The following is a 27,084-nucleotide window of genomic DNA, read 5'->3' on the forward strand; positions in this document are numbered from 1 at the left end:
TATTTAGGAAAAGATGCTATCTGTTGCTTCTTTAACTTTTCGTTCTTGTCCCACCGCGTGTCCCCCTTACCAACATGGCAAGAGAGCACTACACATTCCAACTTAGGGGTACGGCAACTTCCCTTCATTGTTGAGCACGAGGCACTCACTCTCTCTTGTGTATCACTCATACCTGTCCCCACAAAACAAGGGGCAATAAGCTCATGACCAAGGGAACACGATGACTCCACTTAAACACTGCACATAAAAATACAAATGAAACAAGATTCAAAGTACTATACATGACAATGAAATAATTCACCACTAACTCAATAATGCTGAATCTGTTACTACTTAAATATAAATAATGTACCCATTAATAAAAAACACTTAAGTCATAAAAATAACCCAAAGTTATAGTGTGTGCAGTCATTGTCATGTCTTGCTATCAGTGCCTACATTGTCAAACAGTGAACAGTTTTTTTCTGAGTTGCACTTTTTATTTTTCTGCCAGTGTTCAGCAGTCACAGTGAGAAATCAGCTGCAGACGAGACACAGTTAGAGTCTAATTTCTACGTTCACGGCAGCAGGAAAACAGACCAGAAAACAGTGCGTACAACTCTCACTTTGTATATACGAGGAGAATATGTTCATACATTACAACAGATAAACAGAAAAGTAAGACTTTCAGGGGGGAAACTTCAGCTGAGTAGAGCAGTAGGTGGAGGAGAAGGTGGGGGTCGTTGTTTCCAAGCCACGTCTCTGGAGTCCCCCATAATCACTGGCTAATGACGAGCTTCCTTTCAGAGGGGAGATTATCTCCACATGACATCTCCATCTCTGTTGATCCGTCTCAAATTTAGACACGGGATTGGGATTTGACACATGACAAGACAGTAAGAAAAAAACAGAAGATCTCTGTGGGAAAGACAGGAATTAGTCTGAGTGGGTGGAAGTTTGCTGCATAGATCAGCCTCTCATTGGGTGGAATGAGCCACCCGCTGAAGTCCCGCCCACCACCTCTGGTTGCAGTTTTCAACACGTCCTTTACTAACTTTTGCAGTGTTTGATCTTGCGGGGATGTAGCCATTTTTCTGCCATGATTCGCATCCTGTAGACGATATTTTTGTGGGCGTGTTACACCAAAACCTGTTTCGTCCCAGCAATATTTTTGCAAGTGCACCGTTGCTGTGGCATCGCCAAGAACAATTGTGATTGGTTGAAAGAAATACAAGCAGCCGGGGCGTTTTTTTCTCCAATCTTAAAATGAGAGTCGGCCCAGCCAGACCTTTCTTTTCTTGAGAAAGGTCTGGTGAGCGAGACTAGACGGGAATTGACATCTGAAATTCCCCCTGTGGATGACAGGAAACTGGGTGACAACTTCCTCCTTCTTCTGCTGGTACGACGTTCAGGAGAACATATAACACCATAAAAAGACCTTTAAAAGCACTGTGGGGTGAAAAATATATAATTGCTAATGGTCTGAGTTGCTGTCAAGGTTTCAGCATCACCAAGTCATTAGTGCGGTGTTCACACTTTAAACAGATGTATTTCACACATTCATGGGTCTAATTTTATTTTATTCACTGCTGCCACGGCACAGCTGCAGCAGATCATAGAGATGAATCAGGAACTTAGAAAATACTAGATTTTCCTTATTCAAACAAATATGGATTTCCAAGTTTGTCCAACATGGTTTGAATCATTTTCCTGAGAGTAAACGTTGGAAATAAAGGCATGTCATTAGGGCTGTCAGCGTTAACGCTTTATTCGCAATGCCCTCATGGTCTGAACATAACAGAAAATAAGACACTGAACTTTTGAACGGCTCCTTTGACTTTACAAAAGTCCCAGTTGACAAGTCAAAAGTAATCTGCACCTTGTGTCAAATGTAATTAAAATATAACTACGGTGCTTTAGTTTGAGCTAACACCTATGAACTGAGCTCACAGGTGTGGCTAGTCAGACTGATGTCATCACCAAAGCTGGCAAAGCATTATTTCGGAGTGAGCGAATCACCACAGACCTTCACTACAGTTCACTACAGTGCTGATAATGTGTGGAAACTGACTGCAGACCTGCATTTTAAGTCGTGTGTGATTTATCCTGGCTTCATGTCAGTAGAGAAAAACTCCTCTAGCTGCTAATTTATACCACATAAAATACCATAGGCTTGTGCTAATAACTTTAGCATGTTGTGTTTGTGAGGAAAACGTGTCTTGTACGAGAGAATGAAATTGGCGGTGAACCTTGTGAGTTGTAGTTGAGCCAAATTTTGTAACATTAGCTTTGTTAAATGTTGCTGTTGTTCCTAGCTGTATATGATCGGAGGAAAACTCTGCTAGACATTAGGCTAATTTATACAATGTAAAATGCTGTGATGTTAGCATGCTGTATTTGTGGGGAAAATGTGTCCAGCAAAAGACAAATGTTTTATCTGTGAATCCTGGGAGTCATAATATAGATGATTTGTGTACCTGTCTCTATTAAGCCATGTATACTGCAGAGTGACACAGACACACCACCACACAAGTATAAATGTATTAAGAGGACGTCTTTAGGTTTGCATGGTGTAAACAACGGCACTTTCTCATCTGGAACAATGTAATCCTTTAAAAAATCAAACAAATAAACACTGATTTCACAGAAGAAGAACTCTGAAGTCTTCTCTGATTTCTAAGTCATGTTTCTAAGACCTCACTGTTGTGGCAGTGCAGCAGTAATTTGAAATAAATAAATCTTAAAGTCAAGATCATAAAATAAACTTATTTGCATTCATTTGATTCCCACTTAAGACACTCCGGTAAGAATTGCTTCGTCTTGTTAAAATGGACATCAAAACTGTTTTGAAATGCAAAATAATGGAATTTTAAATGTGCGATTAAAAATGTTATTCATCTTGATTTTATAAATGATCATTTGACTGCCCTACATGTTCTTTATTTAAGCTAAAAACACTATAATGCGGTTTATTATTTATTTTCAGGTGTTGCAAGTCACGTGGGGAAAACAACACATCCCTGAAGTCACCACGCGGTTATACGCTCTCATTGTAACCAGCGAATGTTGATCGTGCAACATTTGACCCAAATAGGGACTTAATAACCTCATTCTGGATGACCAGGCTGGATCAGCGTCCGTTAATCCTGAACGCCACATCTGGGAGCTGAGAGGGCCCCATATCCTCGCTCTGCTTTTCTGGGATAAACAGACCGAGAACTGAGAGATTTGAACTCTGAGCATCGACTCTGTGTAAGATTAACACGGGGCTTTGGGTTTGAGTCCTCTGCTGTTTGGGTCCTGTTATTAAACATGTAATGTCGTCAAATTAAATGACCTGAAATATGAGTGTGTATATTGTCAGAGATTTTCAGAGCACCTCCACTGTCAGACTGTGAGGGTTCATTTTGTGCAGAGAGCAGAATGTGTAGCTTTAATGGCTTTTGACAGGGGGTGCCAAACTCCTTTATTTGAAGGAGCTCGACCACGTTAGACCTCATCGGATGAGACTCCTGTCAGTGTAAGATTATGTGATAGGTTTGAGTTTCTGTAAAAGCACACAGGAAGAAAGGCCGTTAGCTCTTTGAATAAGACACTTATTGTCTCAGTGTGATGACTTACTGAGCTGGAATCAGTGAAACTACTCAAATCATCAGAAAAAATATGACACTTGTGTACGCTTAAAGAAAACTGTGCAGGATTTTACTAAAACATAATGTATATATTATGACCCTCTCTCGTTCGTGGTGTTTATGGGCGTGTGCCCCCACAGTGCTCAGGTGAAGTCAGGGCTTTATAAAAAGGTAGTGACCAGACGACAGACCACGAGCAGCAGCAGGCATCCATGAGTCACAACACCAAAGAAACAAATATAGATGTGGTACAGACTGTGGGTAATACATACTCCACACTACAGGTACTGCACACCTGCAGTGTTCTCTCATACAGACGTGTTGGCAACGCTGCGGGATGAGTAGCGCTCCAAAAAATGTCCCTATCTAGATCAAGTGTTTGGTTTGTCTCTTCTGGGCTACTGTAGAAGCATGACTGTGCAACATGGCGGCCTCTTTAGAGGAGGACCCACTCCCTATGTAAATATGAACGTCTCATTCTGAGGTTACGAAAACACAGTGATTCTCATTATCAGGTGATCAAACACTAAAGAAAACATACTTATTATATCCTACATATCCTGAATCCTACACACTGGAGCTTTAAAATAAAAACTGGGTGAGACAAGTGACCTCCAAATGCAGCTAGAGGCTCATTGGTGTTAACTGTGGGACTTGTAGTTTGTTTGGAGACAGGAGACAGATTATTTACGGACATTTCACTGAGACATGAGTTAATTTTCTGGGGTCATGAAATAATACATAGAATTAGTGAGGTGAGGTGATTTATAAAAAGTGTGTCTTCAGTAAAATGATCCAAAATGTGTTTTAAATTATTATTTTTATTTACTTATTTTAAATATCTTTATTCACCTTTGTGATTTTATCAGTGCACGGGTCCCTGGAGGTGCCCGAGCCCCAGTTTGGGAACCACCCACTGGCTTATTTTATAGCTTCAGAGCCCGACAAATGCTGTTGTCAATCAACTGTGTCAGGACGCACCTCCTTTCCAGTTGGGAGCGCACCGGGGCTTCGCATCTGGATTTTTACGCGTCGGTCGGTCGGTCCACGCCCACTAGACTGCCCGCTCCCCCCGCTGCGGCCCGCACACACTCGGCTCAGGGCTTCTGACGGAGGAGACCTGTCGTCCTCTCCCCCACCTTTCACAGCTCCTTCACTTTGTCAAACCTCTCTCTTTTCCTTTCAATGGCCGTGCGTGGCGTGATTTGCACTCAGCAGCGCAATAGTTAATGAGTGCCGGATGCGCCCTCACTCCAGCAGACCGCTACAGTACGAAGATGGCGTCGGAGGGAGCCAGCGGAGAGCAGCCTCCTCCGGTACAAACACTGGCAACCGCCGTGCTGGGAAGTGTCGACACGGTAAGACGTGAATGTTGAACCGGGGAAAGTGAAGCAGCGCGGGGCTGTTTTCAGCGGGGTGGTTGTTGGAGGAGTCGCGGCTGGAGAGACGGAGAAAATGCGGTGCGCATCTATTTCGCACAGGCTCGTGAAGCAACAGCGGTGGGCAGCGGGAGACTCGCGACAATGTCTGGAGAAAAACAAGGAGATCGTGCTCGGTGTGAGGAGATAAATGAGCCTGACGTGTTTTACAACAGGCGCAATGTGGTGTTTTCTTTACTGTGAACGTTACAGTGAATTCTTTTGTTCGCCTGTGCCGCTGCTCCAACATTCATCCCGCTGCTGTAACGTTATCCTGCGGCTCTGTCTGCTCAGGTTGTTGCTCAGATATCTCTCAGTAAATGGGTTAATACGCAGAGACTTAAAGAGAGCTGTTTCTCTCATGTTAAATCTGACATTAGAGGCTTTTTATCTGGATTGGTTTCCTGAAAACATTTTATTCCACCTTCTTTATTCCCAGGAGGAGGTGATATATATTCACCTGGCTGTGGGCTGATTGTGGCAAGGAAATGGTTATTTACTGAAGTGGTCCTCTATAAATCAGTCCTACATGGAGCCTCACAGGCTTCCATAGCTTGTACCAGCTCACCTTACAGAGCTGTGAGTCCCTCCGCACTCATCCCCAGACCAGATGACTCAAGGCATTTCTTTTAAAGTAGTCATTTTGTTGTTGACACACACATAGTTGTGATTTGTCACAGGTTGCAGCAGCAGCATGTGAGCCGGGGCAGTGGCTCGCCATCCCTCTGTGCACACTGATCAATCTGTTGCCCCGGCTGCCGGGATGTCATGAAACCTTTCCCTCCCCTCTGCTGGATCCATGATGCAACCTGTCAGACTGCTGCTATCGACCTGACAGTGGATACAAAATGGGCAGCGACGCTTCTGCCACTTGTTTGTGTTTTCTTGAACTCTGAGCAGCATGTCCAGAAAAGTGAAATAAGCACCTCTGTGGACGTGGGATTGAAGAGGTAGGCCGGTGGAGATGAGTGGCGGTGCTGGAATAGAAAGCAGCCACGGTCCCTGAGGTGGGTGGGTGGTAGCGTGGGTGTTGAGGTGGGGGTGGGCTTGAGCGGTGAGCTGAGGAGATGGTTGAAGAAGAGCTGCAGGGGGTGGATGGAAGGCAGAGGCAGCACGGTGGTGGTAGTGGAGGAGGAGGAGGAGGAGGAGGGGGGTGGAGGCCCTGTTCACCAGACACCTTTCTAAATTGGTCTTAATTTCAGTGACTCAGCTGGCATAGCTGGGAGTACCGTGTCAGCCAGCCCCCCCCCCTCTCCTGAGCGCGCTCAGAACTGCCTCGAGGCTGCTTTACATTTAGTGTTGAGGTGAACAGGTGCTTCAGAGACATGGGAGCCGGGCAGCCTCCTCAGCTCACCCGTCGCTCTGCCAGCACACTCTTCCTTCTCCAGGCTGCAGCCAACGAAAGAGGGCTTCCGCCTTCATGCCCTCCCACTGTCACCCCCCACCCCCACCCACACCCCCACCCCCCACCGCCGCCACCATCATGCCTGCCGTGGTTAAATAAAGCACTTTGCTCTTTGCTCACCCCGTCAGACTCTGTGTTGTTGGCCCAAAGTGGGGGGAAGTTTCTTGTTTGTGAGGAGTGTGAAGGACCGGCCCTTATGGTCCACAGAGGGGTCAAAGGTCAGCGAAAGGCACTCGGCTGGTCACCTCCCACTCGTTTACCTCAGGACATTTTAGTGTGGTGCATGCTGAAGTTAAAGGGACACATTCTGTAGATAATGAGTTTTGGTGAGAGCGCCGGATGTGGCACGAGTCCAAGAAACACGAGCGGTCAGATGATGAAGACGTTTATTTGGTTTAACGTTCAATGTTTGCAAATAACTAATGGCTAAAATAGCTCCTGTAACTCAAAGCTGTCTAATCACCTGTTGTTGGCCGAGAGAAGGCCCAAACAGTTTGAGCCTAATTAAAGGGGTTGTTGGATATATTACAGTGGGACTGCTTGAGGTACTTCGTATAAAGTCAGCGTGTGACATATGGTAGATGTGAGTCAGCACATCCCCAGTTTGGAGAAGCAGGCCTGAGTACTGTCACTGAATCTAAGTAGTGTACTGCTCTGGGCGGGGGCAGCGGCAAAACGTATTTTTTCCACCTAAAAAAATCAGTATCCATTTGTTTGTGTGCTATATTTAGAACATTTTCACTGCTTTACCTTACTGTCTGACAGTGATTTCTGTCGGGGAACTGAAGATGCTTTATCGCTCTCTTCAAAATAGTAATAATACATTTTATTTATAGTGCCTCTCAGGAAACTCACGGCCACCTTACAGGCAAAGATAGAAAATAACAGCTGATTGAAAGAAGTCAACGAGATGAGGAATAAAGTAACATAACAAATAAATAATCAGCAAAACAAATTCACAGTGAACAAAATTTAGTCTAGATAGCGTGTGTGTGTGTGGGTAGATGGACGGGAGTCAAACTGAATAGGCTGTTTGAAAGAGATGAGTTTTGAGGCAGGATTTAAAAGTGGAGAGAGTTGATGTTACGAATGTCCAGTGGGAGGAAGTTCCAGAGGCGGGGGCAGGGCGGCTGAATGCAGTAGACCCCATGGAGGTCAGGCGGGCTGGTGAAGACCTGACAGTGCGGGTGGAGGTGTGGATGAGCAAGAGTTCGGAGAGGTACAGAGGTGCTATGTTGAGGATGGCCTTGAAGGTGAGGAGTAAGATCTTAAAGTCATCGCTGTGTTGAACAGGGAGCCAGTGAAGCTGCTGAAGGACAGGAGTGATGTGAATTGACCTATGGCTAAGCCACGCCCCCTCCACTCACTCGGACAAACTTTCAACATTCAGTGAGCGGCACTATGGCAGGTGTCACAGTACACGGCATTTCACAGGAGGCAACTGATGATTCACCCTCAAAGACAACAAGTTAAAGTGCCACTGAAGTTAAGGTTTTTGGCTCAGAATATGAGAAAAGGATAACGGCCTTTTTACCATCTTTACCAAGAGTGTCTCTCCGTTAGTTTGGTGCTACAGTATTTACACTGAATCATTCAGCATAACGTTTGCCAACCTTTGTTATCTCTGCCATTACAGATAAGTTAATGAAGCTAAGCTCCAGAAGTTAACGTTAGCTTAACTAGAGCCCTTTGGACAACAGCTAACAATGATGTACGATCACCAAAGTACAAAACTAGAACAAAATAGGCTAATGAACTCCCAGCAAACAAGGTGACATGATGAACAACGCAGCTAGGAGCTAACGTTAAGCTAACTTTAGCTAACGTTAGCTAGAGATGTTAAAGATAACTTTATATTTCTTTCCAGCAAAGTGACAATATGTTGCCTCAAACACAATGTTGACTTACCTTAGAACAGATGTAGACATCATTGTTAATCTTATTCACGTTGAGTTGATGTTGTGGTCTAACGTTACCACACAACTTTATCCAAAGGAGACACTTTTCTCGGTTGAGCTGTGGTTTAAAGTGTAAAAAATACACCTGGTCGCCCAGCCTCTCAGGATACCTTGTGTCAGAGTTGCATGTACCCCATGCACACCGTTTGACCATTTTTAAACTTCAAATCTTAGAAAAAGCTCATAAAACCGAACAAAACTGACTTTCTGTAATGCATTTCAATGGACGTCCAGGCAGAGAATGTCCGAGTGTATGGGAATGGCTATACGCACTGTGATTGGCTCATCACGTCTGAGGGCGGGACTTAGCCATAGGTCAGTTGTGGAGGGAGTTCTGGTGGTGATGCGAGCGGCAGGGTTCTGGACCAGCGCGGTGGCGGTGGCGGACTCCGGGGTTTTTTCAGACCTAATTGTATTGCGGAGAAGTTGTAGGAAGCCTCTGCAAGTAATTGGTTGCTGGCAGACACTCTGTGCTGCAATAAAATGGTTAATCAGCAGTGCCGTGCACTGTAGAGCCGATGCGCTGCTGGTTCTGACGGCCTGAATAGAATATAATGTCTATAGCCTTACTGTTGTGTGTACAGCCTTATAGACTGAGCTGAGTAGTGATGCGCGGGTCGACCCGTAACCCGCAGGACCCACAAATGGACCTGCGGGTCGGGCAGCAGGTACTGATGTGTTGAGCAGGTGACAGTCCGCGGTCGTTTTCAAAACACACTTGTGTCACGCACTCCAAAAGAAACTTGTTGAAACTTTAAACAATAATTTATTGTACAAAACGGGGGAAACAAACGTTGACAAAAACGGTTCCATAATTCATATTAAATTCAAAAGATAACGATAAAACAGCTACAAGTTAGAGGGAATAGTGATAAAGTGGTAAAACTTGGCATTGATCCACAGCCTCAGACGGATGCGCTCAAGCGTGCCATGCGCACAAGCTTCATTGGTAGGCTATACTATATTTTCACATTTTTAACAATGCAATATAAAAGTTTTGATTTTTATTGATAACCTACATTTACCAACAACAAAAAGACTACATTTAGCACCAAAACAATGTAAATAAATAAATAAATAAGTAAATAAAAAAATTAATATCGAATACCAAATTTTCATAATGAATACCTACCCATAGAAACGAATATTCGAATATCCGAATATTTGGGTACAGCCCTACTGCTGCCGCAGCTTTTAATTTCTGTGTTGTACTCCGCCTGCTTCTTCAAACTGGGGGCGTGCCGACCGCCATCTTCTTCATGTAATGCACTGACTATGGAGTACCTGAAACAAAGAAGTGAAGTGATCAGCTGATGATTATTTCAGCTCTTGGTTTGTCCCAGCTGAACTACAGAAACAGTCCATTCACAGCTCTGCATTGATGTGACGCATCTTTTCACTCACTAACAGTCTTTGTCTGAACACAGACACCAGCTGCAGAGAACACATTAACCAGAGAGCAGACAAACTTTTCATTTTCAGCCATTACTGAATTAATGTTAATTATCTACAGTTGATCTAATCTGCTGCTGCTGATGTCTGTCATCTTACCCAGCGACAGCTACAAAGGAGAAGAAGCATGCTACCTATATGTGACGAGAGATAAAATAAAACTTCATTCATCCCGAGGGAGACTGCAGCGCCGCAGCTGCAATCAGATGTGTAAATGTAAAAGGTCTAATGTAACAATAAGGTACAAATCTAAATAACAGCAGATGCCAAAATCAGGTTTGATGACAGATTTGTAGCTTTGAAGCTCAATGAATTCATGTATGTTAGAGACTGAGAGTGAGCCAGTTGTTAAACCCGTCCCCAGTGTAAACAAATACTCAGACATATTTTGGTGAAACTGAAGGTGAGCTCCAGAACTCTTGGTTTTAACATCTCATTGCCTGGACAACCAAAATAAGTTCTTCTTTAAATGTCACCCAGCTACTCGTTCAGCCTCATCTTCAGACCTCTGGCAGGACTATTGTGAAAGTGAAGCCTGAGACCGGTCACCAGTGGTTATGTGGGACATGCTGCCATGTTGGAGGAGTGCCACTAGCATGAGTGGCTGTAATGTCATCGCTTCTTCTTCCTGACAACAAAATTTCTGTGCTCTGACACAGGAGGGGGGTGGGGGTGGGGCGGGGGTTCAAATTTCCCTGTAAACAAGTTAGAGAGGTCATCAGAGATTATTATATATATTTGTAGAATCTATTTAAGGGTCAGTTCACCCAAATTACAGAAAAATCTAACCATGCAAAACAACCTTTGGTTTCAGGTTTTGAGAGATCAGTCTCTCAGATTGATGCTGCTGCTCCAATACAAGGAGGTTTTGTTTGCGGTGCTTCCAACTATCTGCTGACCTGATGGCTGGGTATCAGCGCTGATACTAACCTGATTAGTCAATCGGTCAACATCCAACACATGACCACATCATGAGCTTTAACACTACATTCATTCAGTCACACTGGGGTTCAGTTTTTATTCAATCCCTGATCTCATGTTAGTCCACATAAAAATTAATCTATTGAGTTCCAAACAGTTAATTATAATATTTTGTACATGTTTTCTGGAGGTGGAAATCACCAGAGGATCCACGATCAATACTTAAGTCATGATATGATATTATTGCAATTTTAAATATGTTGCGATATGCTGAGTATTGAGATGACAAATATTAGATTTTATTACCTTTTTTTACAACAATAAATTATGTCCCAAAAGGAAAACTTTGTCAACATCTGTTTTATCCAATAAGATAAAGTTTTCAGTCTCTTCATCTCACCACAGCCACTGATTATATCATGCTAGTAGGCTACCTAATTATTTATTTTAGACTTGCACCGATTACAGTTTTTTGGGCCGATATCAATTTCCGATTTGCAGAGTGTTTTTTCAAACCACTTTACAGCTCACAAGATATTGCAATATTTTCTATCTTTCCTTTATTAGAACATTTTAACCAAGATACAACCAGCTTTTCAATAATCATCTCAGACAAACAAAAACAGTGACACAGGTTAAGAAACATTTTCCTTTTTGCTCAAATATACAGTATTAAAATAAATAAGTAAAAAAGGCATACTTAAATAAAAACATCGATAAATAAAATAATAATTCTTGGTGTATAGCATTTCTGGGTAATTTCTTAAATAGACAAAAAAAGTAAAAATATCTTGTGTGGAAAATTCACACAGGTCTTCAGGATGCGCCCGCCAGTAAACGCGCGGCCACATGCATCTTCGGCACGCGGACACGCGCAGTTAAGTTTAACACGGACGATTGTGTGCGTGAATGATTAAGGTAGCCCATGTTTTACTTCCTCACATTGCCCAAGCTGTGAGCTGCGCATGTGTGTGTGTGTGTGCGCTGCTGATGTTACACAATGTCAATCATGCGGCGCGCCGGGAATTTGACTGGCGTTTTAAATCGGCATATTTAAGACTGACCGGCGGGTGTCAGGTCACGGCCGATCACGTGAAAACCAGCCTGATTCCGAGCACTGCCGATAAATCGGTGCAAGTCTAATTTATTTGTATTTGTATAATAAGAATTTATATAATTAAGATTTATATAATAAAAAATCAATACTTGCCACTGTGTGACAATACAGTAATGTATAATGGTGCAAAATTCCTGCCTTGAACAGGCAGTGTAAAAGGGGCTATTAACTAAGGGGGATGGGACTCAGGAGGGGTCAATTGAAAAGGTCAGATTCCATAAGATTTGTGCTGTTGACACTGTTATGAGCAAAGACAGACCCCCTCTGCCTTCAGTATGAATGCAGCCAGTGAACAGTTTTCATCTGACCTTTATTAGAAGTAAATAAAAACTGTGTGAGACAGGTATCTCAAAACCTGGACAAACTGAATAAAAAAGATTCTCTGCATTCTTCAATACCACAAGAGATAAATGTAAATAATAATAATATATTTTAATTTAACCTTTTTAATTCACTGTGATTCCCCCAATTTGATGGCATTTTTCCTGCATTATTACCCCCTCACAGGCGTCTGTTTACAGGCTGTCATATCACACAGTTTCGGGCTCGCAGTAAGAGGACATGAGTCTGTGAGAAACTTACAGGCCTAGGCGAGCTTTTTGCTCAGCAGAACACGAGCACAAAGCGAGCAGTTCTCATCCCTCGTGGCTCAGACTGAAATGACACAGGCCTTAATAAGTGGACCAGGGCTAACAGCGAGCCTCTGAGTGCCGGCCAGGCTGCTCGTGCCCTTAGCGCTCAGCACACGGCTCATGGAACAAATTAGTGTTCGCTTCCCTCACCTGCTCACTGTGCAGAAATGCCAGAGAGAAGCAGCCCTCCACCCTCAACCCCTCCACCCTCACCTCACCACCTGAGGCCCCATGACAGCACGGGGTGGCTCAGGGTTGCCGTCCATCAAGCCCTCTCTGAGTCGTCCAATTCTCTGAGTGGTGAACGCTGCCGGGAAAAAGGGGGCTCGGGGATCGATTGGAAGGCTCGATGTGAATGAATCAATCCCTTTGGAATCTCTCCTGCTTTTATTTCCAGCTCTTGCCGTGATGGCATCAGGATAAAAACGTGGTTTGACTAAACTGAAACATGTGATTGACGCAACACTTTCCAGCTCCTTGTTCTGAGAAGAAAAAAGGTCCACGTTAGAGTGAGTAGCCACAGACCTCTCTCTGTTCGAAACAGATTGCTTAATAAAACCTGTGATATTTTTCAGCACCTGTCTTGAAGGCTTCTCTGGCTTTTAAAGGAGAGAGCGTTGGCCTGTTTATTCATATGTATTTATTACCTCGGTTCCCGTTGTCCGAGCATGAACTTTTCCCCCTTACGGAGAAATAAACAACGTCACTGGAGCGTTTAAAGGACACATAGAAGGCAGCAGCTTGTTGAAATGTTACACCGGCCTGTTCAAAGTCATATTCTGTGTGAGGGACCTCTGGAGACGTGTCGGACTCCTTGATGAAATGGAATAATCTTGGCCGAGGTTTCGATGTAGGCTTGTAAATCAGGCCTAAATGGCTGGCTGACAACTGAGCGTCACCAGAATGAGCAGGTAGCAATCCGCCTGGTGTGCACCAGAGGCCGAGATGCTCCTCGCCTCCTCCATTTGCCTCTGTTTTATTGAGGTTTTATTGAACAAATAGCCCGGTGAGAAGCTTCCAGATATTGAGAATGCAGCTGGATGTGGCTCTGAGCAGACGGCTGCAGTAGTCGCCAACACGGTAACTGGAAATTCTTCTGACACCGGCCTCCAGTGTTATCTTCTGGCCTCTCTTTGTGAAGTGACATCATTTTTTGGGACTCTCCAGCCAAGAATTTGACTCATTTTCCTCACTTAGGTTTTGCTTAGGGTGAGTTCAATCCCTTCCAAGGTCCCTTAACACAACAATTTGACGCTGTGCTTTGGAATGTGGACTAACCACATGCCGCTGTGATGTTCAGCGTTGTGAGCAGGAAAAAAAAAATCCGTCTCCCTCTGAGGATTCAGAGATGAAGAGGACTCACAGTATTGTCCCGAAATTCACAATATCTTTAGAACAATTGTCTCTTGGTTGTTGTTGAATTTACCAGCTTAACTCTAGGCTGTGTGGCATTTTGAGTTAGTCACTAAATCCTCACTTAAAGACTTTTCTTGGACATAATTTCTGTACAAACCCGAATTTTATTTGCAAAATCAACATCAGAACAAATATAAAGCAACCTAGTGTCAGAAAAAGTGCTCAGATGCAGACTTAGCTCTCTTTTTGGAACCACCGCAGACGTGCTTGTTGTTGCCATGGGTAACAGTATGACGTCAATATGTCAACAAGTCGAAATATCGCAAGTATCACAATATGAAATTGTTCATATGATATTAAAAATTATACCAGTATTTTCGTGAATGAGATGATATGGTACACCTCTACTGGGAAATTCAGAAAAAGGTTTTCACTCTACTGTAATGCCGTCCTTGAAACCAGGAAAACACTTACTATATTACAATATCCAAAATCTACGACAATATATATCGTCCTATATCACAAATTCAATATCAACATTTTACCCAGCCCTACTTCAGATGTTTTGTTCTTTCCAAATGAGTCCAAAACCCAAAATTAACAATTCAGTTTACAGAGAGATAAAATAGAGAAAGCAGAATTTCAGAAGCTGAGACCAGAGTTTGGTATTTTTTCATAACAAATTTAATCAATTATCGTTGTTCAACTGATTGTTTCAAGTCCAGGATACACAATTTATTATTTTATTTGATTGTCATTATGATTATTAGGGCTACCCCCAACTTAGAATTTTCCTAGTTGACCAACAGTCATCATCAAGGTCCATCAGTGGACTAGTCTCTAGGGCTGTATCCAAATATTCGGATATTCGAATATTCGCTTCTATGGGTAGGTATTCATTATGAAAATTTGGTATTCGATATTCGTTTTTTTATTTACTTTTTTTCACATTTTTTTTGGTGCTAAATGTAGTCTTTTTGTTGTTGGTACGTGTAGGTTATCAATAAAAATCAAAACTTTTAAATTGCATTGTTAAAAATGTGAAAATATAGTAGAGCTAGTATAGTATAGTTTTACCACTTTATCACTTTATCACTATTCCCTCTATTCCCTCTAACTTGTAGCTGAAACTGACTTTAACCTCAGACGAGTCATCCCTTCGTACAGTAGACGGAGGCAGCACACACAGCCAATTTGCTTTTCATAAGTAGACCGGAAAAAGCTTTTAATTGACATGAGGGGAAGCATGAAGTGTTTCTGGTCACTCCCAATTACAGTCATCTCCACCCGTTAGCCCCGCGGTCGCTGCTGACCAAATAGGGGCTTAATGACCTAACTAAATGTAATTAGACCTTAATAGCTGGGGGGTAGGACGGGACATCTAGCCTAATTTGAGGGCTGCACTTAATGAGACCAGGTGGAGAGAGTGGAGGGACTCAGTGGTGCATTTGTCATGTATGATTGTGACATGTTGTTTCTGGTCTGTGTTGCAGAAATGTGAGTTCAACATGGATAACCTGAGCAAGCCAGAGCTGCTCACCCTGCTGAGTATCATGGAGGGAGAGCTGGAGGCCCGCGACCTGGTCATAGAAGCCCTGAGGGTGAGTCCAGATAACACACCAACACACTCCTGTACTCATCAGCTAAGCCTCTGTCATCTCCGCCGTCGCTGGGTTGAATTAAAACACAACCTGTTTGAAGCAGACTGCCTTTGTGAGAGACTTGAGATGAGACGATAAGCTGTAATTGTGACCCAGAATTGTGTTGGTATCACTCGGTTTAATGAGTGCTGAATGGTCGTGAACGCTGCTGAATGAATGCGATATCACAAAATCTGAGTCGGTGGCTTTTCCCCCAGAAATGTGCACAGCACTTGTGTGATCGCGATGAAAGACTCGGTCCCGCTGTTTCTTTCTTTGCTTTGTAATTACGTGCTGATAAGAGGTCTCTCTAATTGCCTTTGTTGAATGGGAGCTGGCTGAGCGACTGGTTAGCACTTCCTGCCAGAAAGGCCAGTGTGATCAAATCCTTGTGTCCACCCAGCACCACCTGCTTAGCTATCAGGAAGAAACAGATGGATAAAGTCACTGGTTCTGGCTCCTGTTGCTCCTCAGTGACTAGTGAAAACCAATCAGGCAGGTGCTACTTGAGTAAAAGGTGAGGTTGATTTTATTTGCATATACAGTAGAGATTTGAGCCTGAAATACAAGAACAGTTCTGTCTCTGTCTGAACAGTGCTAAACGATATGTTAAGAGAAATTTGAGGATGGTAAGAACTTTTGCAGTTTAATAAATAAACAATTCAAACACACAAAATGTCAGGAAAGGTGGCCTAATATTCTTATTTTCCTCATTATACAAAAAAATACAAAAGGTAAATGGACTGCACTTGTATAGTGCCTTTCTGGTCATGTATGTCACATTCACACGCACATTCACACACTGGGGCCGAGTGTGTGTATGTCACATTCACACGCACATTCACACACTCGGCCCCAGTGTGTGAATGTGCGTGTGAATGTGACATACACACACACATTCACACACTCGGCCCCAGTGTGTGAATGTGTGTGTGTATGTCACATTCACACGCACATTCACACACTGGGGCCGAGGCTACCATACGTGGTGCCACCTTCTACTCGGTAACCAATCACATGCACTAACACACCAATAAAACAGCCATCAGGAGCAATTTGGGGTTCAGTATCTTGCCCAAGGATACTTTGACATGCAGACTGGAGAAGCTGGGGATCAAACTGCTGATTTTCTGATTAGCGGGTGACCCACTCTACCTCTGAGCCACAGCCGTACACCTTCGAAATTCGTATCTCTATCTTTTACTGACTGAAAGCAGCTTAATGGCCTTGTTAATTCGACGTAAAACACACTTCAGTAGAACTCCCCAAAGCCATCATGGCTAGTTTTATTAGGTAGTTCACTGTTCCAACAATCACCAGTTCTGGTTTGGTCGAAATAAACTTTAATTCACAGAGAAATGTGAAAATATGCTGCTTTCCTTGTGGTCTCTCTCTGCTGTTGCTGGACGGCTGTTTACAGTCCTGGAACGTTTTCCCCACCACTCTCGGTCTCCATGGCCTCATCGTTAAAGTCGTGAACAACCAACCTCTAGTTCCCAAATTTTTTTCTCCAAGGGTGGCGAAGGCATGATCTGCCCTGCTCTCCCTCTGATTGGTTAGTACTTTAATCGACCATTGGCTGGGGTGGTTAGTTTCAGGCAAGAGGATTGGTTAGGGTTTGAGTAAGAATGTCAGGTATGCCAATCAGAGGCAGAGTAAGGCAGCAAAGGGCGGACATGCTCTTGCAATTCAGGGAAAGAAAAACTCACCTCTGCTCCCCTCCCCTATGTTGCCCCGGTGACTGTGAGCTAACCTCTGTTAGCACTGTTGCCATTGTTAGCACTGCTCGATGCCTCCATTTGGTACAGCCACCTCCATGTTTTCTTGTAACGTCAGAGGTAAGAGCCAGTCTCAGCCCAGACTATGAATGTTGTGTATTGCAAAGTGAAAAATAATTTCTTTATCCTCCCTGATTCAGATCCGTTTCACAATTTAATGGGTTCTTCATCGCCCTGTGCTTCACCCTTCCATGAAATTTCATGAAAATCACCCCAGTAGTTTTTCCTCAGTCCTGCTGATGAACAGATGCACAGACCAAGCCGTATACATGACCTCCTTGGTAGAGGTAATCAAACAAAAGCTGCTTTTAGAACTGTCAAACTGTTAAGTCATGAGACATGTCTGAACTTTTACTGTCCTTGGTGATTGAAGTGACTCATGTGTGTGTGTATATATATTATACTGCCAACGTAATGGCAGAGCAATGAAGGTTGGGATGAGTTTAAATGGATAATGTATTGATCTGTGGTTACTGAATACTGATGCTGCCCAGATGATGACTCAGTGGCGTCCTGAAGAACCCGTCTTGCCCTTACGTTAGAGGTCGCTGGTCAGCAGGGGCAGGAATGCCAAGTTATTTCCGATCAAACACTTACATACCCCCCTCCCCTGCAGTTCTGTATTTAGGTCAGGAGCGGCGCCTCAGTTTGTCCACGCTCCACTTTAAGGCTGTCCGCTCAGGCTTTTTTTAATAAGCTGTTAATGTGCACCTCATTCAGTGTTGAGACTCCAGGGAGGCAGAGATGTTCTGATCAGATGCTCACTTTTAAGGTTTGTGGGTGAATCTCTGAAACAACAAGCAGGGTCTCTGCGTCGCAATCTGTTGCACTACAAACACAATACACATGTTGTAGGGATCAAACCAGTGACCCTTTGGTTGTTTAGTTGCTGTTGTGTTTTCGTTCTTGGCGAGCTGCCTTGCAGAAGTTTTGTTCAGATTTCCTGATATTGAGCTTATTGTGTGGCTTTACAATCATTGACCTTGCTGATATTGAGCAGCTCTTAAAAAGACTCTCTTTGTCGCTCGACATGGCAGCGTCGGCTTCAAACAGTAATTTAAATCTTTCTGCTTTTCTTCCTGCTTGTTTGCGGCCCTCTTCATCTGTCCTGTTTCATCTATCGTTCTCGCTGCTTCCCTTTCTTTAAATTCAGGACGGTCTGTGCCCCAATGTCACCTCATCTCCGTCTCATTGTGTTTCTGGTATTGGTTGTTTTTGTGTTCCGCCCTCACCGCCACCTCACCCATGTTTTCTGCTGGCATTAAGAGTCCCCGCAGGCCCCCATCTCCCCTGTGGATGGATATCCTACCCAGGTTTCAGTGAAATAAGCCTCCTCTCTGCAGGCCTGACGGGTCTCACAAAACACAATGAGCTTGTTTGTTCTGTCGCTGATAAGCCCCATCTGAGAGGGAGAGAGGCAGGCAGGGGGAGGAACAGGGGATGAAGAGGAGGGAGAGGAATCAAAAAGAGGCAGAGTTAAGAAAGATATATCGAGAGTGAGAAGTCCGGATCGTCAGTTCGAATCAGAGCCAAAGCGACAGAGGGCGGATGAGATGCAAAGAGAGAGTGAAAAATGGAGGCCTGATATCGTCTCTGACAAAGCGGGACAGTGTGACAGAGAGGATTAGGCCGACTCCCCCATTCACTCGCTTTCCAGTTCCCTATCCAACCCCCCCCAGAACAGCCAGAAGAAAAGCATCATCTGGCCACCAGCTGCAGGGCTATCAATGTCACTGCACAATCAAACCACGAATCAAAGCTCAAATCAAGCTAACCAGCCTTATTAATCAGCATTTCCAAAGCACCTTGCAGTGGCACAGTTACACAGAGCTGAACAGAACCCTCAGCCCTGGTAGTTACAGTGCAGGTTTCTCTTATCTACCAATTCGCCCCACTTCACTGCTCCCACACCAAAAGCTTGGACCAAACTTCCACAGCTTGGCACGACTACAACGATTGTTTGTGGCATTTGAGTATTATTAAGAGGCTTTGGTGCCGCAGATTAATTAGCGTGTGGCTAAAGCTGGCTGAGCTGCCGTATCAGGTTTCATCCTGGAGAAAAAGAAAAGAGGCTGTGGGCAGATTAGCCAAACGACAGCAATATCACATGATTACCGTGGCCGGCAGCTACACAAGTCACCCATTCTTCTGCGCCAAGAGCTTTTCAGAGGGCATTTGGAGACTGCATCTCTGACCGAATCCTTAGAGCATGAAGTAAACTGTTGTGTCTGTATCGACAAGTCCCAGGTGTAAAGTTAATTTCCAAAATGATGGAGCTGCTTTCACTGTTTTACAAACTGTAGATTTTGGTTGAGTAATGGCTGAGCAGCTGCCAGAGTCAAAGTGGATGAACTCACAAGCCAGAACCAAGACTGAGCTAAGCCGATGGCCAGAGATTTCTCACTCGCACAAAGAGGTAGTTTTACAAAGCCACAATTTGTAAAGAGGCCTCTTCAGTGCTGATGGAAGTAGTCCTTGATATTTCACTGACCCTATACCATTTCCATACCACCAAGAAGCAAATATTTGTAAGTAGGAATGCACAATAATATTGGCGCGTGATCTTTGTCAGAATCGCCCAACATGCTTTTTCTTGATTTGCACAATGAATGAATGTTACATACATTTAAAAGTATCGTATTTCATGTCTCCATCTGCTGGTGGGCCGTAGTCTCGCCACCAGACAATCAGAGATCTCCGGCTTCTGATAGTCTGGGGACACTCCTTTCTAAAGTGTGTTTAACACACCGGAGAAAGCGGCCGGCAACAAAGCAATGCCTCTTGCATTTTTGAAAAGGACACACCCTCCCGGAAAGGTGCGCTCCCCCTTTTCTTGTCCACAAGGACACAAACACACAGAGAGCTTGAAAATGGATGCCGAGAGATTTAACTCCGTTTTATCAAACGTGTGCTCAGTCCACAAGATTGTGGAAATGAAGGACTTACAGTGACTTTGTTTAAAACTTTTAACGCAGTCGGACTATGTTTATGAGCACAAGAGTTCAGCGAGCCACCGAAGGACCGCCCTGCAGATTTACTATTGGTTCTGCAACGTAGGGTACGTAGGTGGGCCGTAACGATAAGAGTATGCATGTATAATATGATGTTAATTCACTACAGGAGGGACTTGATGATCGCTAAATTAGGTTGGGAAAAAAAGTGGGGATATCGATATTGGAGTTAGTTAACTGTCACATGAGTTGATAAATATCTTGGAAAAAATGGCCATCAGTTAGTGAACAAGTGGTTTATGAGCAGTAGATGATGTAAGTGCTCTCCTTTTGGCTCTTGTTGGGTCTCCACCAACTCCTTAGAAAAACTCTCCAGCTGATTATGTTCACATTTCTTTACCAATATGTGATTTACTTCCTCTTCCTGTCTTATCCTTGCGTTGTCTGGCCTGGCATGCTTCACATGACTGCCTATAATTCTATAAAGGAGGGTTGAGAGCTTTGAGATTTAACTACATCGCCTGCGAGCAGCTGGAGGACCAAAACAACGAGCTAATAGAAGATAGTAGAGTATAAAAGATACTGAGGGTGCTTTCACACCTGCCCTATTTGGTTCGGTTCAATCAGACTCACCTTCGTTTGCCCCCTCAGTGCGGTTTGTTTGGGCAGGTGTGAACACAGCAATCACACTCGGGTGCGCACCAAAAACACCAAACCAAGACCTTCTGAAGAGGTTGGTTTGTGGTGAGAATGTGTTCCGACCTGGATCTGAACAAACTGCAGTCACATGACACATTGTTTGGGTTAAACATGAGCATGTTACAGTCCTGGAGGATTATTAATGTGCACCTCCTCCTCTTCTTCAACGTTTGCTTTACTTCCTGGATTTTTCCCACATGGAAATTCTGACCAATCAAGAGCAGCTTTCTCACACAAGGCATTTGATCTGGTCCTCTTGTAAATGCTGCCGTGAGAACACGAACCAACTCTAGGCAATTATACAACTTTGGAACAACATGAGTCCCTGATTCAGACCAAAGGAGACGACTCTAGGGCTGACAGCAGCCTTAAAGTTGCACAGGGCTGCAAAGCTTTGGTGTTTATTCCCATTGAAGTTTGCATTACAAATTATTTAAGTTATTTACTCTAAGACATTTTGGACAGTTGGACAGTTTGTCAGACAGTTTCTAACTGTTGGGCAGTTTTGTTCTGTGAGTCTCTGTCGTGGTGGGAGAGAGGGATCGTACAGATGGAGACGTCCAGATTGGACAATCTGTGCTTTTGTGAAAATGAGTTGTTGGGATGAATTCACTGGCGGAGAGTGATCAGTGGAAGGCCAATGAAATGATACCAGCCAGTGAAACTGCTGCAGCTGTAGATGAGTATTACAGTGTGTTCACATACAGATGCAAAGAGGCAGCTTCTTTCCTCCCATCAGCTTCACGTTTTGTGTCAAGCACATTATTTGTATACTCACCAGGGTTTCCCACACATTCATTTCTTTGTGGCAGCCTGCCACAATTAAAACCTCTGCCGCCACCTTTTGATTTTCTATATTTGGAGCTGGACGGCACCATTGGAATATATATACTGTTCTGTTATTCATTGCACATCTCTCTCTGGGCACAGACGGAGCAGCAGAACGACAAGCGCAGTAAAATTTAAATTAAACTTACCTTAAAGTTTGCCTCTGCAGCAGCTGCTCCTCCTATCCATCGATCTGATCTCATCGGCTCTGATAAGATCAACTTATCTGTTATCCATCCTGAGAGTCAAAACTCCACAAACTGCTGTTGAGGAAAAAAGATCTCATGAAGAGTCCGACACGCGCTGCATTCAAGGACCCACAAAAACCTCTGAATTCAAAGAGAATACATAGAATGATACACAGGCAAGAAAAAAGGGAAGTTAGCAGCCCCAGAGGTTCAGACAAAGTTTGCTGTTGTTAAATGTTGTCGCTAAGGATATTAGTTTCAGTTAAGAGGCCTTTCCTATTAGTCAGGCACTCCACTGACTCAGTGAGCCTTAGCACCACATTTCAAGACACTATCCATTTAGAAGTGGTAACATTTTAATGTTTTGCTACATAAATGTCTTGCTTTTTAGCTGTCTACTGTAGTCACACTAACATGTGAAAACATTGTGCACGCTGCCCACCCTCCGGTCTCCACTGGTTTGCTAATGTTAGCCTTAACTGCTCTGCATGTTGCATCGGCTGAGTCAGGTGGGAGCTAGCTAGCAGCGGGACGGCCTTGCTGCGAAAACATGGTGGCCACCCTCTTGTCTCCCCCAAGGTAGTCCCTGTGAGTAAGTGGCTTCCAACACCCTTTAGCATTGCCTTGTGTGTCAGTACCACTAGCCACACTGACATTGCTAACAATGCTAACAGAGCCAACGGTGATAACAATGCTGAAGGGGTGGTTGTGTCTCAAAATTGAGGCACTTACACACCAGGTTGACCTCGGGGTGACCAGAGGGTTGGCACGTTGTTCCCACAGCAACACTGTTGGGTCGGGACGGTGTTGCTAGTCGTAGTTACCAAATACGTGGTGCTGCTAGCTAAAGCCGGCTCCCAGCAGACCTGGTTGGAGGGCAGCACAGTAAACCGAAGAGTATAGAATTGAACCTCTGGGCAAACATGTAACCTGTCAAAAATATTTTTGGTGCTTAACCAATCGACAGTCAACCGTTGGTTTCCCTAGCGGTCGCCTATGGCTTCAATTCACAAAAGATTTTTTCTGTTTTTCCGTTATTCAATCAACGGAAGAAAAACTTTCTTCACCAGTTCAACACGCGGACAGTAACTGATATATAGATGGTCATTCTGGGGTTGAAGTATTCCTTTAACCTCCCTACATCTCTCTACATCTCTCTACATCTCTCTACATTAGTTGTCCAACCTGGCTTGATAAGTAGCAATTTTACCAACGCTGTATTCGCTGTGAGTGTATTGTCTCAGTGAAATGACGTATTGACACCACTGCCAGGGTTGCTAGTTCTGTTCCTGAAGCAGCTGCGTGCGTTAAACATTACAACCATTCAGCGTTTCACTCCTGAATAAACTTTAAAAAAAAGAGTGCTGCTCTTGAGGTGGATCGGGGTAACGTCCCCACAGATGGCCGTGTTTGGGAATCCAGATGAGCGGTCGGCGTTCCTGCCTACCAGCGACCAGACAGGCTTCCTTGGAGGGGGGTCATGTGATCGGCCTTATGACTAAGACAGCGTATGGAGCTGCTGTCAGCACTGTGCTCCTACATGCTTAGCACAACACAGCACATGCCCCGAGCCATCAGGCTTTCTCCAGCGTCATGTTATCTCCGACCATCTAGCTATTTAAGGCATGCCCTGTTGCTGGGCTTTTCCAGCTCTCCCTCCTCCACACACACACACACACACACACACACGCTCAGCAACATCTGTCTTCTATATCTCTGTTCATCTCCTTTTTGTTCCTGTAAATCTTTGTGTTTTTTGGACGCCCTGTCCTCTCTCAGCGTGGCTTTCCTGTCGCTTCTTTGTTTCTGTCTCTCTTCTTATCTCGTAGGACAGACAGCGTGGCAGCTCATTACTCACCATTACTGTCTTTCTCGCAGTCTCTCTCTTCTACCACATAAATCTTTTAATTTCTGTCCTCCTCCTCCTGCTGCATCACTCCCTCTCTTTGGGCTCGCACGGCTAATCCGAAATATATTAAAAAATCACAGTGCACTCCCCGAGCCACGAGATAGAGAGGGATGCTTTAGAAAGCTTCCCCCGACGACTTCAATCATGTGCTGTGCGAAATTTGTGACCCTACAAATCAGGGGAAATAATCTTTTCATTTTATTCAAGCCGACCAAAATACTGAGCAATATTATCATCATCCCCACCTGACCCATCTTTTTTTTGTGTGCGTGTGAAGATGTCGGAAATGAAAGGGATGAGACAACCCTTCAACCAAGAAAAGTATTTTTCAGCAGCCTGGCAGGGTGTGTGTCGGCATGACTGTCAATCACACCACTATTTCCCAAACAAATCTTTACTTTGAGACTATTTGAAACGACATTTTGGTTTGAAAGCTCCCCACAGAGAGCACACAATCATCAATATCTGCGATGCCTGAAAATGCAAATGAAACGCAAAATGTTTTAAATGCAGTCAGAGCGTGAAAGGCACCCCGTCTTTGTCTGTCGTCCTCTCTTTCCTCTCCTCTCCACGGTCCAAAATCAGGTTCCTGGGTTAACCCTCTCTCCAGAAACACACACATAAGCCAATCATCATCCGGCTCTGATATCTTGGTTGCCTAGCAACCAGACCCCCCAGCCCGGACCCTTCTTCACAGGCTCCCAGGCTCGTGTTTCACTGACATGACACTTAGGAATGAGAGTAAAAAGACTCAGTCACTCTCACTCCCGAGCCGCCACCAGCCTCCCTGTTTCAGGGGAAGTGGTACGTTCCCATTTGCGGACGTCTCTGGAGAGCCTGTTTCTTATGACAGTCTGATTTTTTTTTTTTGGTGGGGTGTTTTTTTAAGTGCTGTCAGTCAATGCAGAAGACGAGACCACTCCCATGGGGGGGCGGACTGTCTCAGAGTTGAAAGAGCATGTCTGAGTGTGTGTGTGTTTGTATGCATGTATAATACATGTAGGCTGCAACTAGGGCTTATTTTCATATCGATGAAACTGTCAGTTATTTTTTCTTTTGTGAATCGACTGAAGCACTTAGTCTATGAATTGTCAGAGGATTATTTTAAAAAGCTCTTCACATTGCATGTTCCATTCATATTAGATTGATTTGGCATTTTTACACGAGTAAGGATTTAAATGATTCACCAATTATCAAAATAGTTATTGAAACATTTTTGGTCTGTGTTGTCTCCGCAGTGAGGTCGTGGTCTTACAATTAAAAACTGCATGACAAAATGGATCCATCTCATTCATTTGAATGGGACCATTGCTTTGATGCAGTGTGTGTTGATGCACAGGATTCCAGCAACAAAGCTAACCCTTGATCGTTCCATCTGAAGATATGAAGTTTCAGTATTTTGGTGAGTGTAAGCCTTCAGGACTCATGGATCTGGATCTACCTGCATTGATGGAGGCAACACACCTCCATCAATGGAGTCTGTTTGGTCTTAATGCTCAGGATGTGTCTGTGGTTACAGAGAAGAATGATTCTCCAGGCTCTCATCGGCAGAACTGGGAGAAAAAGTTGATTTTAAAAGTCTTTATTCAGTCTGTTTCAGAGGGATTTTCAAATCTGATGCCTCAGTATATCCAGGTTTGGATTAAGAAATTGACCGTAAACTTGATTATTTGTAATTATAAACAGCATTATTAGTTGCACATGCTTATGGGGTTGCATCAAACTGTCCTACCAGAAAAAATGTTGGCATTGTACGTTTCTGCAATATGTTATATTTCTTAGGGATGCACCGAATATTCGCTAACCGAATATATTCGGCCGAATATTGCAAAAAACACACATTCGGTATTCGGTGGAATAAATTAAAAGCAAGGCCGAATAATAGCGGTGTGTTTTGATAATGCAATCAAACAGCGTGCCGTGACGGGAGGAGTAAAATGTCGGCAGTGTGGCGATCCGTCCATCACTGCACTCGCATTTGAGACTAAAAATAGTTTTGAGCGAGCAAATAGGCTTAAATCATTCAGCACGCTGTGCGGACAGCCTACAGATTTCAACCAGCAGCAGAAACGAAAGGCGAATCCCATCAATTGTGGGTTGAACGGGGTCACAGACACAGACAGTAATGTATTCCTGTCAAATACGGCGGCCATCGGCTTACCGGCGACGGAGAAGTCGGCTCCAATAATATCCTCTTCTTGGCGTGTGGACTGCCCAGAAGTACCTGGACAGCCGAGCCAGCTGAACACAGGTATGTGATGTGTCAGAGGAGAAACGAGCCGTTCACGGCCCACAAACCTCACCGCACTTTAAGGACTGTTCTTTACTTATGAAGGGACTTGTCAGGGGAGGAGGGTGGCTGGTTGATTCTTATTTTATTTATTTAGTTTATTTTGATCCCCCCTATGTTCATCACTGATTGATGCTGTTTTTGAAGTATGAATAAGTCAATAAGTAATTTATTCCATTGAAATATCATTGATGTATTATAGAAAAGTGATTTATCTTTTTATAAATGACAAAAGGCACATCTGTCTCATTTTCGCTGTGGTATCCTGATACTACTCAGAACCGTGATACTTTCACTGGTATCGTACAGTGGGTCCCAATTTTGGTACCGTGACAACACTAATCTGGAGGGGGTTCATCTGCAAAAACTAATGAAAAACTAAACAACAATATTCAGTATTTGGTACTCGGTATTTGGTATTCGGCCAAGCGTTTAATATCATTCAGCTTCGGCCACAAATTTTCATTTCGGTGCATCCCTAATATTTCTACATTTTTATGTAGTGGATATGTTGAAACTTTACGGGGTTTTTTTATGTTTCTGGGAGGAAACTCAGAGATGTCTCTGCTAAAAAACAACTTATGCCAAGAAAAAACACGCAGCAATGTCTCCATGAAAAACACAGATTACCATGGCACTATGCACAGGAGATACAAGGATTTCTTGATTAAGATCAATCAATTTTCGTGGAACTATGCAGGGAGGAAATGAAGTGATGTCTTGGTAAAAACAACCGTTTTTTTGTGGCACTATGCAAAGAAAAAACGCAGCATTGTCATAAAAAACAACCGATTTTCATGGCACTATCTCAGCAGGAAATGCAGCGATGTCTATGTAAAAAACAACCAATTTTTGTTGCACTTTTCCACCAGGAAACACACCAATGCCTCGATGAAAAAATGTGCTTTCCGTGGCACTGTCACTGCTGTAA

At 43.8% G+C, this 27,084-nt stretch overlaps 1 protein-coding gene across 1 annotated transcript in view; it reads left to right on the forward strand.

The window, feature by feature from the left end:
• The first annotated feature begins 4,656 nt into the window (after positions 1–4,656).
• cttnbp2 (cortactin binding protein 2) overlaps positions 4,657–27,084 on the forward strand; it is a 154,865-nt gene continuing 132,437 nt past the window's right edge. The window contains exons 1-2 of the mRNA XM_078167624.1: positions 4,657–4,969; positions 15,364–15,471. Of these exons, the coding sequence (XP_078023750.1) occupies positions 4,841–4,969; positions 15,364–15,471 (237 nt within the window). The 5' untranslated portion in view covers positions 4,657–4,840. The remainder of the gene's footprint in view (positions 4,970–15,363; positions 15,472–27,084) is intronic.

Source organism: Epinephelus lanceolatus, chromosome 5 (assembly GCF_041903045.1).
Source record: "Epinephelus lanceolatus isolate andai-2023 chromosome 5, ASM4190304v1, whole genome shotgun sequence".
NCBI lineage: Eukaryota > Metazoa > Chordata > Actinopteri > Perciformes > Serranidae > Epinephelus > Epinephelus lanceolatus.